The 20281-nt window shown below is 43.6% G+C and overlaps 1 protein-coding gene across 1 annotated transcript; it reads right to left on the bottom strand.

Annotated features, from left to right (window-relative positions):
• Positions 1 to 1667: 1667 nt before the first annotated feature.
• Positions 1668 to 18687, bottom strand: LMO2 (LIM domain only 2). The gene is made up of 3 exons (XM_027837852.1): positions 18126 to 18687; positions 11290 to 11505; positions 1668 to 2689 (listed from the first exon to the last, which is right to left on the bottom strand). Exons 1-3 carry the CDS (start codon positions 18164 to 18166, stop codon positions 2470 to 2472), a joined length of 477 nt encoding a protein of 158 aa, XP_027693653.1. The 5' UTR covers positions 18167 to 18687; the 3' UTR covers positions 1668 to 2469.
• Between the last annotated feature and the right edge of the window lie 1594 nt (positions 18688 to 20281).

The raw sequence follows: 20281 nt of genomic DNA, 5'->3' as shown, positions 1-20281 counted from the left end.
CAGCCAACATCTCTGAAGGTGTCTCGCTTTATGAATCCTCCAAGTAAAGTCCTTTTAAGCACTTGTAATAAAATACTCTGAGATCCCTGTCTCTGAAAATCGAAGTGTCAAACTCAGCATCTTTGCCACATTTCAAACTGGGTAATTACCTTCAGTCCCAAAGGAAACCTTATTTTATATAGTTGTGTCCTTTCGAGGTTACTGGCTCCCAAGGGCAGTGATCTTGGCTTTTTTATGTTTTCTACAATACAAGGTCAATAATAAACACCTAACAATAACAATTTAATTAAACTACATCCCTTTGAGCTAAATGTTGACCTGTTATGTGATTGCTAACAATATAGGTATGTGTCTGCTTGGCCTAGACTCTGATGGGAAAAGAAAGTCCCAATGGAATGGACCAAATAAGACATCTGCTTATTTTCTTGTTTTTTGTTCATTCTTTCTTGATGGTCCAGACCTGTGGTTTCATCAGTGTGTACAACTCCCTCTATCCATCTGGAAAGTCATAGGATTATAGACTTATAATCTTTAACTCTATAGATTATACACTTATAATCTATATTTATATAGATTATAGAAGGACCAGAGAGGTCTTCTAATCTCACCCCATTTTATAGATGAGGAAACTGAGGGCCAGAGATTAAATGATTGTCCAGTCACGCTGGAGGCAAAGCTGGGATTTAAACCCAAACCCAACCTTCTTTCCACTTCACCCTGATACCACCCTGCCTCAGAGATGCCTTGTCCATTAGAATGAGAACTCCTTGAAGGCAAAGTTGGTTTTTTGTTTTTGTCTTTTTTTTGCTCTCCCTTGTACTTAGCACTATGCCTGGCACATCATAAGCACTTTACAAATGTTTATTTTTGTTATCTGTAGTCACACAACCAGTATGCACATGTCAGAAGCAGGATCTGAACCCAGGTCTTTCTGATTCTGATACCAAATAGAAACCATCATGTGGTTGATGAGGATTTTTCCAGGCCTAGAAAAATTAAGTCATCTGCCAGAGGACACGCAGGTCATTAGTGGCAGAGCTGGGACTCATACTGAGGTTCCCTGGTGCCCGGTTCAAGCGTTATTTCCATTCTGCCATGTTCCCTTTTCAACTTTCTCTATATTGCAAAGTATGTAAATATGAATGGCAGAATGCGCTTCTTGATTCCCAATCCCTCCTCCCCTCCTAGTTGCATATACAATTATTTCTTCCACATCGCGGGAGTTAGAAATGCAGCACCCCTGCGATCTGGAAAAAATCTGTGTAAAATTTTTTGACTCTCCCTTTTTACCACAGAAGAAGTCTGAATTTTTTCATTTTCTTTTATGGGGTTTTCACAGTACCTTATTGTAAAATTGGGGTTGACATTATATAATACTATACATAGATTTTATGCATTTCTGAATTTCTAAACTTTTTGTGTTGTCTGCTGGCCTTTGTGTGTTGTCCACATCTTCTGCAAAACTCCCCCCAAAATTCCCATCTACTTACTTACGCTGATCTGCCATATATCAAAAATGCAATGGGGAAAGTTGCAATGTGGAAAGGATTTTGTGAGAAGTAGCTGTGGCGTGACAACCTAGAAAGACCCGGGTTCAGCTAATAAATGCCATGGAATTGAACTGTTACTTCAAACTAAGATATCGTCTAAAGAAACGACACAGCGTCTCAGTCTGTCATTTTTATTAAATCTGCAGGGTTTTACTACACACAACAAATACTTTATTGATATAATCTAAGATAATAAAATAGTTGAACAACTCTGCTTAGATTTACATTTGTATAGAAACAATCTGTGAAATCCGTCACCTTGAACAGAGGTGTCTAAAAACAGTGGTTCACCAGCATTTTATCTATCTTTAGGGAAGGGTTGTGGTTAAAAGTTGCAATGAACATTCCCAACTGAAACATGTCCCCATGCAAACGTGTTTCCCATATGTCCAAAGCTTAAGGCCTTGGGAAAATGGCCAAGAAAAGGGACGGCCACTCTTTCTTCCTTCGTCCTCCCCTAGTGTGATGAACAGGGATCTAAACAGGGTTACTGGAAAAGCCCCAGGGAAGAAACATAATCAACCAATTGCACGTTTCTCATTTGCAAGTGTCAAAGTCAGGACAACTTTTTATACGGATAACTCACTATCTGCAGGTATGAGATCCCATTATTTGCCCACCACCCAACCTCCCCACACCTCAGCTAATAATGTCAGTTATTACCGGTAGCCTTCTGCTAGAAATTCTCTCTAAGAGTCAGCATGTTTAAATCTGCTTTCCTTGCTCCCGTGCAGCTCACTCTGATGCTATGCTGGGCTGCCTGATAAGGGCCTATGGTTTCATCCCTAAAGAAATTACCCCACCCCACCCCTATTACCCAGAGTGCATAGCTCAGCAGCCCCCCTCCCCGTCCCCTTCCTATCGAGACTATTAGTTTGTGCCATCAGCAAAGCACCGCCCAGAGACTCTGGCCTCTTGCCTAGATCATGCCATTGATTTTAGTCCATTCATAGATGTCCTGTTCGCACACTATGTCAGAGTTGATGAGGAGATACCTGTCGCCGACGCAAAAGTGCTTCTGACAGGCCGCACATTTGAAACACTCCAGGTGGTACACTTTCTCCTTCACACGCATGGTCATCTCATAGGCCCGGATCCGCTTGTCACAGGAAGCGCAGAGGCCGTCTTGGCCAAAAAGCCTGGGGGAAAGAGGGAAGAGCCCACATAATAACAAAGTGTTAAGGAGGCAGAAGAAACCTTAGGATAATAAAGGCATGGGGATGGGTTAGGACAATCTTCTCAGAGCAGAGTGGGAGAATCCCATTGGGCTAGTCATTCTGAAGAACTTCCCAAGGGCGGCTGATTTTTCTTAGAAATATGGAAGTTACCTTTCCTCCACGCAGGGTCATTGTAACAAAATTAGGGACTCTAGGAAATTGGTACGGAGCCCTCTGTCTCCTCTACCCTTTAGCTCTCTGTTACCCAGGGAGCATCCTCATATACCATCCCAGGCCTCTCCACCCTGGAGGAAAACATTCGCTATGCTGGTTCATACTAGGATGGCTGCTTGCAGTATTTTCTTCTTGACCTGGGAGCTCTGGAATTTGACTATAGTATTCCTGGGAGTTTTCATTTTGGAATCTCAGGAAGTGATTGGTGGATTTTTGGTTCATACTAAGATGTCAGAGATGTAATATGCTAACTAGAGAGAGAGAGGCAGCTTGATGCAGTGGGAAAAGGGGGTAGAACTTGGGAGTAAGGAGAGAGCTGGTCTAAATGTGGCCCCTGACACTTAGGAATTGTTGTAAGCCTGAATCTCCTTATATGTAAAGTGGGAACAATAAACAGGTTGTTACAGATCAAATGAAGGAATGTAAACCTTAAAGAGCTATAGAAACATAAGCATTTCCACCATCACTCATTCAGGGGTGTTTGCATTAGAAAAAGAGAGAAATGTTCAACCCAAAGGAATAAATATCTAACCTGCAGTAGTGGGTAGAGGAAATAATTTTAGGTAGGAGTTGGTGCGGAAGGACGTCTAAGATTGTATTTTATCAGAGGGTAAGATTGGCCTTGGGTCATTTCACAAATCACTGAACTCAGTGTGAGAATCACCTAATTCTGGTGGGGAATAAAAAGAAATTCAAGAGAAAAAACCAGCTCCAGTTAATCAGGTTTGTTTAGACAGAAATGTGGAAAAAACATCCGCTTTCCAAATGATGGGGAAGATTGGGAGATCTAATATCCACTCCTCCTTGCCAGGAAGTTCCAGTGGAAATATCTCCTTGGACATTTAAATGAAGCTATACTATCTGCAGGTCAAGTTCCACCGTGATGAAAGCGTCATTTATTTCAAGACAGTGTAACAAAATTCCAATTTGGATTTGACTCACTTTATACAATAGGACGGAGAGCTGGAAGAAAACTCAGAGGTCGTCTATTATATTCCTCCCATTTTATAGATGAGAAAACTGAGACACATAAGTTAAACAACCAGAAGCCTAAGATCACAAAGGTAGAAAGCAGTAGTACCAGGATTTGAACCCAATACTCCTTTCAACCACATCCTGGTAACCATGCAGTCAAGTCAATAAGCATTTATTAAGTGCCTAATATGTGCCAGGGGCAGTTAGGTGGCACCGTGAATAGAGCACTGGGCCTGGAGTCAGGAAGACTCATCTTCTTTTTTTTTTCTTTGGCAATTGAGGTCAAGTGACTTGCCTAGGGTCACACAACTAGTGTCAAGTATCTGAGGCCAGATTTGAACTCAGGTCCTCCTGACTCCAGGGCCAGTGCTCTCTCCACTGCGCCACCTGGCTGCCCAGGCAGACTCATTTTTATTAGTTCAAATCCAGCCTCACACACTTACTAGCTCTGTGATCGTAGGCAGGTCACTTCAACCCTGTTTGCCTCAGTTTCCTCATCTGTAAAATGAACTGGAGAAGGAAATGGCAAACCACTCCAGTATCCTTGCCAAGAAAACCCTGAATGGGGTCACAAAGAGTCAGACACAACTGAACAGCAAATGATAGTCTCTGCTCACAAGGAGCAGATGTATGTAAACCAATTCTTTTATAAATCTAATCATAATTCCAATTCAACTTTTACTCGTGTGGCTCCTAGGTTCAAGGCCGCCATTAGACCGTGAGCTCTTTGCCTTTCTTTGTATCTGTAGCACTTAGCACAATGCCCGGCACATAGTCAGCTCCTAACAAAGTCTTGTTGACTCCTCTTGACATGACTTGACTGCGTAATTGGTGATACAAAAACAAAAACAGTGCCGCCTTCAAGGAGCTTACATTCTACCAGGTTTATAGATCTTGGACGAGTTCACCAATTGACTCTTCCTCTGTGATGAATCTCTTTGTAAAACAAAGATGTTCTGGTTAAGCAAATAAGTGCTCCCTAGTTTTAACATTTGGCAATCTGTTTTTTTCCAAAGTGTCACTAATCTATTCCATGAGAGCAGAGAATCCAAGAGGTTCTTTGGAATTCATTGCCATGGGACCTGACCTATATTGGTTTTTTAATCAAGAAATCTTAGTTGTGTCCCCAACTCCATCACTATCTTGCTGAATGACTTTTAATAAGGCTTCGTTGAGAGGTTCAACTTACAGGTGAATAAAATTAGCTCCATTGTCCCTCTGGGCACTCCATTTTAGGAAGGACATGAATAAGCTGAAAAGTGCCCAGAGAAGGGCCTTGAATTCATACCATATGAACTAGGGAGGTTTAGCGTGGACCAAGAGAAGACTTGAGTAGAAGTGGGGGTAGGGGGAGAGAGAAGGCAAGCTACATTTAAGTATCTGAAGGATTGTCATATGGAAGAGGGATCTAACTGGTTCTGTTTAAGCTCAAAGCGCAGAGCAGGGACGGGTTGGAGATTACCAAGAGTCAAATGTAAGCTTGTTGTCTGGAACAAAAATGGAATTGGCAGCCTCCAGGAGGGAGCCAGTATTTCATGGAGGTCTTCTAACAAATGCTTGTTGACTGGACATAAAAGTAGGATGACAATGTGTTTGGTATATTTAGAGAATTCTTTTACAGGTATGGGTTGGACCAGATGGACCCTTTTGTCTCTGAAGCTGTGGGGTTTTGTGAAATACCCCCCCCCTTTTCCCTGTGCTATTTCTGCTTTTTCCATATATGTATGTGTGTGTATATATGTATACATATATACATGCACATATATACACATACACATGCACATACATATATATGGATATTAATCATTAGAATGAAAAAAATTATGAAGCGCTTACTAAGTTTTAGGCACTGTAGGAAGTGATAGCTGCCCAAACACAAGAAGTGAAGCAGTTCCTGCCCTCAAGGAGCTTATGTAGGAGAAGACTACACATATGAAGGGTGGTGGCCAGTGAAAGGTGTTTTGGTCAGAGGAGCCACGGGGATGGCGAATGAAGTCACAGAGCAAATGATCCATGGGTCCTTTCTAGAAATGGTAGCATAGATTTGATTACTGTTTCTAGGTCCAGAGATGGGAGAGGACAAAGAGGTATGTGCCCAAGAGGCTTGGCATGCAGATGTTTAGGGTAATAGCAATGTGGTCAACCGGATGGGCCTAGAAATGGTGGTCTTATTCTCTTATTGTTGTTATGCTATACAGGTACATGTGTACATCCATATATGTGCACATAGTTGTAATGTATACTGTGTACTTTCCAAACACATGTACACACATGAGCAGGTGCTCATATATACACACACTTGTATACATAGATGTACATGTATGCACATACCTCTATACATCCATGTGCACATACATGTGTATATATACACATACAGATATAGGTGTGTTTATATAGATACATATACACATACATACACTTGTGCATGTCTATATCTCTATCTCTATGTGTTCTTGTGAGCAGGGGGCTAATTTTATGACTCTAAGGGGTGAAAGGGTAAGTTGGACAGAGGGATGGTCAGTAGTTTACAGGATCCTGAAAGCATCCTGGCAAAAATAAACAAAATCCATGGGGCACGTTGTTTAGCAAAGGCCTCATTGTTCTGGACCAGTCCCCCCTCGGGTTGGCCTCTGCACCCCAGTGTTCATTAGGAGCCCTCCCAGGGCAACGGGAAAACCATTTCACAGCAACTGTGCTGATCTGGGGAGAAGAATCGTGCCAATTTGACAGCAGAAGGAACTGGCTCGCCTTAGTCCCAATGCCAAGAATGGAAGGAGGCTCTGCTGGACATCTCAAGCCATCTAGCTTGGGCCGCAGTGATGGCCCAACGGACACAGCTGTCCCCGTGTGACTGGAGCCTCAAACACTTGAGGGGAAGCCAAGAGTTACTCAGGAAGCTTAGGGGTAGATTTCAACAGGTAACAATAACCAGATAACTTTGTGCCAGCTCCAGAAAACTTGAAACGAGAGTTGGCCTCTGGCATCGAGAGTTCCATTGTCCATTCATTCATTCATTCATTCATTCATTCATTCATTCATCCCAAAACACTTTACTAAGTGCCTGATAAGAAGTCGACCTGGGGAGGGGGTGTGAAGAAGGGTAGCTGCTCTGGTCTCTCTCTCTCCCCCGGGACTGGGCTCAATTGGTATTAGGAAGGGAAAACCATGGTAAGCAGTGAGTACAGGCCATGGTGGCTGCTGGAGCCATTCCTAAAGTTCTGCCTGCAATTCCAGTGGATGTTTCACATGAAGAAGAGTTTATAGGAGCCTAGATCTAGAGATGAGAGGGACTTAGGAGGCCACGTAATCTACCCTCCTCATTTGACAGACGAGGAAAACTTAGGCCTAAGGAAGAGAAGTGAAGGGCTCATACACTGAAATGTGGAAGGGACCTCTAATCCAACTCAATTATTTTACAGGTGGGGAAACTGAGGCCCAGAGAGAAAGTGACTTGCCCAAGGTCACAAAGGTAGTAAGTTTAAAAGGTAGGATTTAAACACAGGTCTTTTGACTCCAGAGCCAGGATTCTTTCCAACGTACCACACTGCCTCCACTCGTCTAGATACTGCTGCAAATTAGCATTGTTTCAGGGACGGGGTTCCTCTACGGCAAAGACTCTTAACTTTTTGTGTGTTGAAACCCCTTTGGCAGTCTGGAGAAGCCTACAGACCCCTTCTCAGAATGAAAGATTTCTTAAAAAAAAATCTTCAATGCTAAGTTTGAGTTAGAAGTTAGTAAAGATAAAGATATAGTTTTCTTTTTCCTGTCCAAGTTCACGAACCCTTTGAAATCTCTCCGGGTTCAGAACGTCCATCCTAAAGGAAACGATGGCTGAGGTTATTTCCAAGTGATCATTTTGTCATTTTCTAGATGTTTCCTTTAACCAAACCCCCTGCTGGGCCCATAAAGCAAAACCCAAGCTCAACAGTCTATGGGTCTATTATCATCTCAGAAGGAAAATTAAATAGTTTCTCTTGCCTCTGTCAAGCAATGGCTCTGCTAAAGCTCTCAGTTGCTCATTTTAATGATGATAATTTAAATATTAAATGATGGCTAGAAAAGCCTGAACTAACACATAGTTAATTAACGTGTTACCTGGGAAAATAGTGGGGGAGAAACTATTTCATGTCACTGAGACACGAGTTAATTAACTTTGGGATCTCATAGCCTGTTTTTCCTCTCATTTTTCAAAACGGAAAATGAGAAACCTCATAACATGAACAGCACTGGGTTTATTTTAGAGAATGATATAAAATCATAGAACCAGAGGTGGGAGTGGGGGAATTGGACTTTCTAACCTCCCTCTATAAGAATCACTTAAGATCCAGACAACTGAACAGAAATGGAATCAGGGATCCCAATCGGAATGATTTCCATTTTTACTTCCATCAATGACCTGTCAAACTGGCTATAGGGTATTTAGGACCTCACCCCTAATGGGATGTGAGCTTATGTAGAGTAGTGTTTACTTTTTATTTTACCTATAAATTACTTCCCCAAGTACTTTGCACATACATAGTAGGGGCTTAATAAATGATTGTTGGTGAATATGGAGAAGCATGGGAAAACTTATATGAATTGATGCAAGGAGAAGTAAACAGAACCAGGAAAATGAAATGATAATAATAATAATAATAATAATGACAGCATTTATATAGAGTTTTAAGGTTTACAAAGTGCTTTGCATTTGTTTTCTCAACTGACACTCACAACACCCTTGTGAAGTAGATGCTATTATTGTCCCCAATTTACAGATAAAAAACTAAGGCTGAAAGAGAGCAAGCAATCGGTCCAGGGTCACCCAGCTAGTGAGTATCTGAGGCAGGATTTAAACTCAGGTATTTTTAAACAACTGCTCCACCTAGCTGACTGGGGAAGAAGAAACAATGGTTCTTAACTTGGGGTACATGGACCCCAGTGGGTCTATGGACAGATTTCAGGAGGTCGATAAACCTGAACGGGAAAAAATAACATCTTTATTTTCATTAACTTTTGGCTTCCTTTGTAGTCATTTGTTGGTTTTTTTTTTTTTCAACATATATTTAAAAACAGGATTCTTTACTGGCTGTGTGACCCTGGGCAAGTCACTTAACCCCTATCACCTCAAAAAAAAAGAAAAAGAAAAGAAAAGAGGATTCTGAGGAGTCCGTAGGTCTCCCCAGAATGCCAAAGGAATCCACAACACAAAAAGGGTAAGAACCCTGACTTCAACACCGTCGACGGAAAGAACAAGAACAAAACGAACAGAAAGTGAATGCAGAGAAATCCCAATGACCAGGCTTGGCCCCAGAGATGAGATAAGAGAAGGCTCCTCCCCCTGGCCCCCCCTCCCCCTGTGCCTTCTGTGCAGAATGGAGGACTATGGTTGTAGAACACTGCAGATAATATCAGGCTTTTTCACATATTGGTTAATTTTATTGCACTGTTTTTTCCTCCTGTTTTTCATTCTTTCTCATAAGGGATGGTTCTTTGGAAGGGGAAGAATATAGGAGACACCTTGGGAAATTCAGGGTGTCCCAAAAGTCCTAATGCCTTTACAAAGCTATTTAAGCTTAGAAATGGCACTGTGACTGTTGAAATGCCATATATAAAAGCAAAACAGATCAACAAAGACCTGCTTTTCCAAAACAAATGTTTGCTGGATTGTATTGTAGTCCTAGTAAATATTTTGCTGCTGTTTAGTTGTTCAGTTTCTTTGTGACCCCTATTAAATAACTGACCCCCTAATGTACCAGGACTTCATCAGGGGACCGGAAAGAGAAGTATGTATTAGTAATTTCTGGATTAAAAGATAAGTAATTTCCCCCATCCAACTTATTCTGATTTTCTAAATGGAAAATACTTTGAGAACTTGGGAGGAATGCCACCTCTAGCAGCCAAGGTTACTGGATGTCAATGGTGTTTTCCCTGGTTAGGCAGGCTTACCTACGGTTGTCTTCTCATGGCTCCTCTGCCCTGGGGAGATGGCAATATCAACACACACTTGACCAGAACCAACAGCAGAGGACACAGAGCGCCCTTTGGAGCAGGTTGTAAGCTAGAAAATCGGGAATCCCTACCAAGAGGTGCTAAACCAGCAAACGCTGTCGGAGAAATGTGTGGTCGCCTCTCCGGCCCAAAGCACCATGAGACCATAAGGGCCCCAAACCACCTGAGCTCCACTCCCACTGGGTGATAGAGACTTAATTATTTCACTCTTCATTGCTTTTGTTTCTATATTCATAAAAGAGGGAGGGTATAGTATCAAGAAAACCGGGTTTGGAGGCAGATGGCCCTGTATGAATCCTTGATGTTGGATAGGTCATTTTCCTCCCATTGGGTTTCAGTCTCAGTGCAAAATGAAGAAGTTGAATTAGAGGACCTCAAAGGTGCCCTCCAGTTAGAGCAGGGCTTTTTAACCTTTGGCGGGGGAGGGGACAGACCGGTGGGACCCCTTACAGCAGTCTGGTAAAGCCTTTTCAGAATGTCTTTCTTTTAAAAAACAAACAAGCAAAGAAACCCAACCCAGGGCCCTAAAATGCAGAGGACTACAAAGGAAACCTAAAGGTTAGTGAAAAGAAAGGTGGTTTGTTTTATTTCCGTCTAAATTCACGGACTCTGAAGATACCTTCTATCTCTAAACTTATGATACTAACATTATTCCCCTATGGTATCAGCACCATCAGGGACATTTATATAGATCTTTAAGGTTTGCAAAGCACTGTACATATATTACCTCATTTGAGACACAGAAGTGCCAGTTACTATCAGCCTCATTTTACAGATGAGTAAACTTAGGCTCAGAGACTTGCCATAGCCACAAGTGGTTGAAGTGGGATTTGAACCCACGTCTCTGTTACTGCAAGTTTACTGTTCTATCTGCCTCCCTTGTGCCAGCCTCCTGAGGGTCAGAAGGAAGAGATCTGTCAAGCGAAACGAACTTTTGTGACATCAACACGCTACCTAACATGAAGCATTTTTTTTAGTTTTGTTTTGTTTTGTTTTGTTTTGGTTAGGCAGTGGGATTAAGTGACTTGCCTAAGGTCACACAGATAGTAAGTGTTATGTGTCAGAGGCTGGATTTGGGCCAGTCCTCTATCCACTGTGCCACCTAGCTGCTCCCTACATAAAGCATTTTTAAGCCTTCTTCTTGTATTTGACTTTTGGGGATCAGACTGTGCAGATGGACTTTATCATTAGCACACAAAAGAATCCAGGTGATTGGATGCTAGAGAAAGGTACCAGGAGACACAGGTTCACTGAAGGCCCTGGCTGCTCACTGGGGGAATCTGAGGGGGAGGAGGAGGAGATGGGGAAGAAGAAGAAGAGGAGAAGGAGGAGAAGGAGGAGGAGGAAAAAAAAGAAGAATTGATTCCCGGGCCACAGAGCCCTACCTGAGATAGTCTCTCCTGCAGAGTTTCCGGCCCAGCTTGTAGTACAAGCGACGCCCCACTTCCCCCAGGCGGCACCCGCAAAGGTCACAGCTGAGGCAGTCCTCATGCCAGTACTGATCGATGGCCTTTAAGAAGTATCGGTCCCCTATGTTTTGCTGGCAGCCACCACATGTCAGCAGGGATGGCGGGATCTGTAGCACTTCGTCCACTGGCTCCCTAGAAAGGATGAGTGTGATTTCTGAACAGCATACTTTTTTTTTAAACATACTCAAACTGCTTATTTCTAGCAACACGGTGCAAAAATTCTGCATTCTCTAGAAGATGTTTATGCCTGGATTCCAATTGGTACTCTGATAAAAAAAATTCTGGTCATGCATGGAGGAATAGCAGACGATACAGATTTGAATATATTCAAACAAATGAAAAGAAATCAGGTGAGTAATAGAGTTTACAGAGAACAATTCATCATGAATTAGTTGACTCTTAAAAGCTTAGTCAAAAGCTAACTAAAAAGTAAAACTCTTCTAATGAAACATAAATGAATGAATGTATGAATAATATGGATGAATAATAATCAGAAAATAATTTCACAGTGAAACATGGTTGAGGGTAATAGTGGTTTAGGCAAACCATCTGGCCATGAGATTTGACCAGGACCCATATAAACTAAAAACTTCAATAGATCCAGAGTGATAGTTCTTTTTGTGACCTTTATCTTCTGAGCAATTGACATTATTATCATCAAGTCAGGTAAAAGATGTTTCAGATGCACCATTTTGCTTTTGCAAATGAAACTTCACATAGTTTTTTGGTAGTTGGAACTCTCAATTCAATTCTTTAAAGAAAAATTCCAATTACACACACACACACACACACACACACACACACACACAATTTTATAACATTTTGAACTAGTTCATATTCTTCCTTTTTTTGCACTTGATAGTATTCTGTTTTTTCAACATTAATTTTTGTAAGATTTTGAGTTCCAAATTTTTTCTCTCCTCCAACCCCAAGACAGCAAGCAATCTGGTGTAGGTTATACACGTACAATCATGTTAAACATATTTCCACATTAGTCATGATGTGAAAGAAGAATCAGAACAAAAGGGAAAAAACATGAAAAAGAAAAAACAAAAAAACAAAAAGTCAAAATAATATGCTTTGATCTGCATTCAGACTCCATAGTTCTTTCTCTGGATGTGAATAGCATTTCCCATTATAAGTCTTATAGAACTGTCTTGGATCCTTGTATAGCTGAGAAGAGCTAAGTCTTTCATAGTTGATCATCAAACAATGTTGCTGTTACTACGTACAACGTTCTCTGGTTCTGCTCACTTCACTCAACATCAGTTCCAGGTTTTTCTGAAATCTGCCTGCTCATCATTTCTTATAGTACTACAGTATTCCATTACATTCATATACCACAACTTGTTCAGCCATTCCCCAATTGATGGGCATCCCCTTAATTTCCAATTCTTTGCCACCACATATAGAGCTGCTATAAATATTTTTGTACACGCGGGTCCTTTTCCCTTTTTTATCATGTCTTTGGGATACAGACCTAGAAGTGGTCTTGCTGGATCAAAGGGTATGCACAGTTTTATAGCCATTTGGGCATAGTATGAACAGCAAACTTACTCTGCCCCTCTGAAACCAGCAGTGGCTGATTGGTCTGCCTGGCATGGGAACTATTTCCAGGATGAGCAGAATTCCACCCAAGGACAAATCAAGAGGACCTCAGAGCCTTTTTCAACTGAGTCTAATGGGAATGGATGGGGCAGTCTGGATATATCTCAGCTACACTGGATTGACTACACCACTAATGAGATCTATTTAAATGTTGAGTATTGGAGTATTCAAGAGGAAAGGTTGGAAAACACATTTCTTGATAAACTGGCAGGGCAGTGGGATCTAGAATCTTTAGTTTGTTTTGTTTTGTTTGGGGGGTGGGGTGGGGGAGTTACATATTAAATCAAGAGCAATTCCTGGGAAAGTGACCAAACAGCACCTTTGGTAACACTGGTGGCACTCTAATGGTGCCCACCATCCACACTTCCCTGCTTTTTTCAAACTCCTTTTCCTGTAACTCTTCCCTTCTCCTCCTTCCCTCTCACTCTCTTTCTTTATCCTATCTCCTACCTTAATTGTGCCCTAAGTATACAAGGGACCTCCATGGTCACTGCTTGGTACAAATGGATAGCACTCAAGACTCCTATGATCATAGATTTAGAGTGGGAAGGGGCCTTAGAGATAATCCAAGTCCAAAGTCCTTATTTTCCAGGTGAGGAAACTGAGGCCCCAAGAGGTTGGGCAACTTGTCACCCAGGTAGTGTCAAAGAAGGGATTTGAACCCAAACTCTCCAATTTCAAATCCAGCACTTTTTTCATCGAACTAGTCTAAAAAAGAGGTGATCTCCTAGAGTAACCTAACCACAGAAGAGAGTAAACATTTGAAAATGCATCAATAGGTAAATGCCCCAACGATATGGTGGGCAGAGAAGGGTAGGTAAGGAAAGGAGAGAGGATGAGATAACGAAAGGCTGCTTTCATATTCAAAATTGTATTGCTCTTGGTTTCATCCATTGCCACTTAGACTTTCTCCCTTCCCAACTGAGATAATATTTGTAAAGCATTTAGTCCTCCAGTGCCTAGCACGTAGCAGGTACTTAATTACATGCTTTTCCCCATATTTAATGAGCCCCTCTCAACCTTACAAAGGCCATACCAAAATCTTCAGAGTATAGAATCTGATGAAAGTGAGACAAACTGCTCTCTCTTGAAGTTAGCTTCTATTTGGTGATCTACATACATTTTGTACCCCACTCAATGGCAGAGCTTATTTTTTGTTTGTTTTTAATTGAATCCCCAGAGACCTAGGACAGCATTGAGCCGCTAGTGAATGCTTCATAAATGTTCAACTGAATACCGCCAGCTAATAGACAAGTATTTACTAAGGGTCTACCATGTGCCAGACACCATGGAAGTACCTTCTATAACAAAATTGATCTATCCTAGGAAAATAAAAGAGTGGAGGGCTCCTAGTACCACTGGACAACAGAGTAGATGTGGTCTATGGTCTATTTAAATGCTTGTTGACATGACCTCTTTACAGATTTTTTTTTTTACCCAGCTAACGAGGGTTCTTTGGACCCTCTCTGGAGCCCAAATCACATTTTTAAAAAACCTATTAAGCTTTTAAAATAGGCTCAGTTTATAACTGCCCAATTCCCAAAGTGAATTCCCTTCCACTTACTTAAGGAGGCTAATCTCAGTCTCCCAGTTTTGTGGACCAACCATTCTGTGTCCCAATTTGTCCAACCATAAAATGCGTTTAGGGGTATATGTATTTCTGTCTCATGAGTGTATACTATTGTAAAAGTGCCAACCCAGTATACAGTGAAAGACATAGCTACCTTAAACAGCTGTAAACAGTATAGATCGTCACAAGAGCATATCATAATCTGAACCTTAAGTTTGTTAAAAAAAAAAAAAAACAAAAACAGAGCTCTTAAAATGGTTTTAAAAAGTCATGGCAGCCGAACGCTGTTGTTTTTCTTTGTTTCCACAGAGGTGAATGACAGTAATTTAGCATGAGGGCTTTGACTTCCCCTTTCCTGAAAAAGTGATTAATATTCCAGATGTTTTCATCCAGATGTCTCCAGTACTTAGTACAATGCCTCACAACAGTAGGCACTTAATAAATGTTTATAGATTGATTTTCACAGCCATCCACACAGAATTCCCTCTTACCTCTTCTTTTTTGGGGGCTTCCAAACCTGTTTCTCTGAATGGCTGTGGATGACACAGCCACCCAATCAACTATGAAAGAGAAGAATTCATGCTCAGCTGATGCCAACTGACTGGAATGAAAATGGAATTGCCTTTAGATTGCTTTCAGAGAGGCAGTGGAGTCCAGTGGATGGAAGAATAGACAGGATATCCCACAGTTATTAATGCCATATATTAAATGCCAACCTCTTGAGCGGTCCAACTACCCAGAACGGTAAAAATTTCTAAATGTGTTAATAGTTAAGGAGAGGTGGGGAGAGAAAGGGAGGGAAGGGAAGGCTAGAAAACAACTTGATGCCAAAAAAAAGCCTAAAACCCTTCACATTAAATTAAATGTCTACTAAGTCCAAGGCAGCCTTGTTCAATGGATAGAGAGAGTCAGGAAGACCTGGGTTCAGGTCGGACAGCTTGTGACACATAGGTACTGGCTGCATGATCCTGGGCAAATAATTTAATCTTTCAGTGCCCACCCCCCAGGCAAACCTCTTGGACTATAAACTGGAAAGCAGGTACTCCTTTGCTTTAAAAAAGGGAGTTTCATCACTGGAAGTTCTTAATCAAGGAAATCCTAAGTGTCAAAGAAAAAAAAAAAGCCTGTGTCAAGGAAAAAAAAAAAGCCTGTAAGATGGGGTTGCAGAATGGAATGGAAAAACTGCCCCTCCCTTCCAGAAGCTTACTTCTGATTAATTGACCCAACTCAAGCAAGCTCAGAAGGCTTTTATCTATCTGCAACATGGGGAAGTTGCCACGAATGACCCAATCCCCTGTAAGTATGGAGTTAAATATCTTAGAAGAAAGTGGTCTACGTTTTCAAATGTTAAGCAAAAGCAAGTATTAAGATGGCCTAAGATAAGATAGCCTCGGACAGGATGAGATATTATCCCGCCATCTATCTCACAGAGTTCTTACTGTAATTGGTGTTATAATAGCTCATTATCCACAGTCAGAGTTCTGTTTAGTGAGAATTCCAAGGCAATGACTAAGTAGGAGCACCCCCAAATGAATATTTTAAATGCTCCCAGAGTGTTTTCAGGCTTCTACACAGCAAGTGGCCAATTATGGTTGCTGGCCCCTTTTCTAACTCAAAAACACAGCCTGGATTTCTTGGATTATTTATCGAGATTTTCTATTTGTTTTTTTGTTTTTTTTTAAATTCTGATCTACAACACCCAGGACAAATTATATATCAACTGGCCATTACACAACTGGCTTGGCCTGAAATGCCCTTGGAGGGGGGGGTCAGAAAGGAGAATGATCCAGGGAATGGAGTTAGTAAGTCAACAACATTAATGGCATAACAGAGGTGTCAGGTTTTCAATCTTTGTCTAGAGTACAAAGTTTCCAAAGAACAAATATCTAATATTTATCCTTAAGGAAACTGATCCCTCCCAATTTATTGGCTAATAAAAGGGCTAGTGAATGAAGGGCTTACTGACCTCAGTGGCATTAGGTATCAACTGACAAACCTACAGTATTCTGCTTTGCAGTTTTTCCTCATGGTCTCCTACACACAGCAGGGGCTTAATACATGTTTATTGAGTTGAATTGACCATGGCAAGAAAAAAACCCAACTACAGGGTATTTTTGTGCCAAGATATACTTTGAGATTTTCCTAAGAGTCAACAACCCATTAAATGCATCAAGTAGACATAATTTCTGTTTCTAAGTATAGATTTGCCCCCATGTCTACCCAACCCCTCCAGGGGAATCTATTTGAAGAAAATGATCACAAACCTCTCTACTTTGAAGCTTGGGTCTTGACCTTCAAAACTGCATTGCGATATTTATATACTCTTATTCTATTAGGAGCCCTTCCGGTGTTTTATGAGACTAGCAATGGGCTTTTATATCCTCTATCTCAGGATAAGGCCCAGGTAAACAATGTGCATGAAAACTGAAGGGGGAAATACTTCAGGCAGGAAAGTCCAATTATTTCAAACAGCTCGGAGAAATGAAAAAGGAAAACAAAAGCCTTCAGAAAGCACAAGTGGATCTCTCATTGACTGACCCCTTCAGTGGTGTGTAAGGAATCCTCTCAACAGAATATTAGCCTATGTGGGCTTCAAGGGAGTAAAAAAGTCTCCAAACCTGGCAGCTAATTCATTTTAAAATTAGTTTAAGGAAAAAGGGCTTTTTTCTCCTCCCTCACAGATAACCCCAATGGTCCCTTCTTTCTTACCCCCCCCAACACAAACCCAACATTTAAAGCAGGAGCTTTGAAGACACACGTCTTTCAAGACTCCTCTAGCCTCTCAATGCCTGTAGACGTCAGAGATAGCCTATTAGCCTCTAACTGTCTAAGAGAGCCCAGAAGGGCAGCCCAGAGACATTTCTAACACCATTCACCCCTCTCAGAGCACTAAGCTGCTAGAGTCCCTCTCCTCCTTCGGCAAGGGAAGAAAGAAGCAAGCTTTGGGACCCACTCGGAATTACACAATTTTCAGGGGAAAGAGGGAGAAAAAGGAGAGCGGCAGGAAAGAGAGGCTGGCGCCGTCCCTCAGCTCCCGGAGCCTTCTTGCCCTCTTCCACCTGCACGCCCAAGCCCGGCTGAGCTCACAGCAAAGTTTGCCCAGCACTCCTCGTTCCTGGAATGAGTACAACTTGAGCGTCAGGTCCGTTCTTGACCTTCGGCTCGGCTCGGGCTGAGCCCCGCGTGGGGCAGTGGGACCCCGGTTAGAATCCCAGCCTGGGCTCCCTTCACCCCATTCAGCCAAGGGATATCTATTCATTCCGCAGGGAGTTCCCATTTCCCCAGGGGCAGGGCCACGCAAGCGACTAGGACCCCTAACCCTCCCCACTGGAGGGGTCCCCCACGTGGGGGAGGGGATGGGCAGTCCCAGGGAAAGGGGGGCGAGCCCGTTGGGAGGCCAAGTTCATGGGGGCGCGCAGAGGGCGATCACCAGAAGCCCCTCTTGGATCAAGCCCCTCCCTCTCCATCCCCAGGGGTACAAGAGGTCCTGGGCGCAGCGCGTCCATACATGCCCGCGCCCCCCACCCCCACACCCTGGACGGCTCCAAGGTTGGAGTATGGAGCGGCCACTTACTCGGACGGGTCCAGGCTCTTCCTCTCGATGGCCGAGGACATTGGCGAAGGGGGTGGCGCGCTGCTGGGGGTGGGGGTGGGGGGGCTCCTTTGTCGCGCAGGGCCAGGCGGGCGGCTCGGCACCCCCTCGGGTCCTGGTCCTGGTCCTCCTCCTTCTGCCCCTCCTCGGGCAGTGCTGCTGCCGCGGCTGCTCACCGGCTGACTCTCCCCTCCGCCCTCAATGACATTCACGGGCTCCCTCGCAGCGCCAGGGACAGAGAGCGAACGCGGGCGAATCCCCCGGGGCAGGGGGCGGGGGGAGGTCAGGCGGGGTGCGGGGCCTGGGGATGGGATGGGACAGGATGGGACAGGGTGCGGGGCTCGCTCTGCCTGCCTGCCTGCCTGCCTGCCGGGGCCCCCAGCGAGCTCCACTCTATCCTGGCTCCGGGACTTAACCCTCCATCCCGGGGAGCCTCGCCTGCGCCTCTCCCCCTGGCTCCGGCTGCTTGTGCTGCTTGTGCTGCTGCTGCGGCTGCGGCTGCGGCTGTGGCAGCCTGGGCTCGGGCTCCCTCCTGCCCCTGCTGCGGCTCCCGCTCCGGCTCCTGTCCCTGTTCCCGCTGCGAACCTGTGCCCCGGAGTCCCCCGCACACCTTGGGCTCAGGCTTTCAGAGCGCGCGTGTGTGATGGGGCGGGCAGGAGGGAGGGAGCGGAGAGGGAGGAGGAGGAGAAGGGAGCAGAGAGGGGGCGGGTCGAGGGGGTGTGCGTGTCTCCCCCCTTCTCTCTGAAATGTCTATTTTTTGCTCAGCCTCCCTCTGTCTCTGGTTTCATTTCCTTTTTCCTGATCACGATTCAAATACAATAGAAGGAAATCACATTTAAAGAGACAGCTGCCCGTTTTATTTCTTTTCTTTTCCTTTTTCCCTTTAAAAAAAAAAAAAAACTGGGCTCCTGGGGGGATTAACAATACAAACAGCAGCGGCATCACGACTGACTTGGTTTCTTAAAGGGGCCAATGCCAAGCCTGGGCGGGGGGGGGGGGGGCTGGCTGGGCAGTGCATTGCCCTCCCCTCCAAGGACAGAGGTGGCCTCAAAATCAGCCTTTGGGAATTTTCTTCACCTCCCTTTTTCTTAACTAAGGTTGAAGGTGAACAGGCTTGCCCCAGAGAAGAACATTTGAAATAACAATGTTCGGAAATGGGACCACTTTTTGGACCACAGGTTTAGAGCAGGGAGGTCGCTCAGATCTAGTATAATCCAATCCCTTCATTTTACAGAGAGATGGAGTGATTCTCCCAAAGTCACAAATTAAGTAATATAGATGGGATCCCAAACCAGGGTCTCCGATCCCAAATCCAGCATGGCAGATCAACTGAGGCAGTGAGAGATACAATGGAAAAAGCCCAGGCTGTGGAGTCCGAAGTCTTGGTAGGGATAACAAATGAGCCAAGGTGTGGAGGTGGGAGAATGCACGAAGCCTTCCTTGGATCCTAGTTTGGAGTGGCAGACGTGTCAAACAATCCAGAAGCTTGAAATAGATTAAAATGTAATTGGGAGATGTTTAACCAAGTGAAAATACAATACAACCTGGATAATGTTAATTTGTGGTTTTCTAAGTCAATATGTGCCCTGCAGGGATCTGTTTCTATATTTAGGGCAGTCGTCTGGGTCTGCAAGACTTGGGACCCAATTCTGCCTTTGATGCTTTCTACTTGTATTACTGTGGGCCAGTCTGTTAACTTCCCTGGTCTCCACTCTCCTCCACTGTCAAATGAGGAGAACAAGGGCCTCAGTTTCCTCATTTGCCAAATGAAGGTGAGGGTTAGGGTTAATTGCACCTTTGGATCTAGGATCTACAGCGTTATTTCTAGCCACATAGTCAGCCTGTAAGGTGTACAGGTCACAGGGGTTAAGGATGGAAGGGGAGCTTGTCCAGGTATTGGGGATGGACCAGGTTAGACACCCCTGTGCAGTGCTAGGGACCACAGTCCAGCAGAGGTGGGGGGAGAAAGGAGACATCTGAGAACCTGTGCAGGGCTCTCCCCATCCACCTCTTCTCTCTCCCCTGCTTCAATAAGATGGACTGATCTAGTGGTTAAACCTGTTCACTTACAAATAGCCAGTAAATAACTGTGCAAATATACCACCCTGAATTAATGATAAGTAATAACAGGAAGATGC

The sequence above is a fragment of the Vombatus ursinus genome, unplaced genomic scaffold, assembly GCF_900497805.2.
Source record: "Vombatus ursinus unplaced genomic scaffold, bare-nosed wombat genome assembly UNPS02014822.1, whole genome shotgun sequence".
In the NCBI taxonomy this organism is placed as follows: Eukaryota; Metazoa; Chordata; class Mammalia; order Diprotodontia; family Vombatidae; genus Vombatus; species Vombatus ursinus.
Note: the sequence above shows the minus strand (reverse complement) of the source record. Positions and strands in the feature narration are given on the sequence as shown.

Bases quoted from the DNA above. Each gene is read 5' to 3' on its own strand.
- LMO2 (XM_027837852.1), bottom strand. From the start codon at position 18,166: ATGTCCTCGGCCATCGAGAGGAAGAGCCTGGACCCGTCCGA. The intron at 11,506-18,125 runs GTAAGTGGCCGC...CATCCTTTCTAG, and splicing joins AAGAGCCTGGACCCGTCCGA to GGAGCCAGTGGACGAAGTGC. The intron at 2,690-11,289 runs GTAGGGCTCTGT...TCTTTCCCCCAG, and splicing joins TGCAGGAGAGACTATCTCAG to GCTTTTTGGCCAAGACGGCC.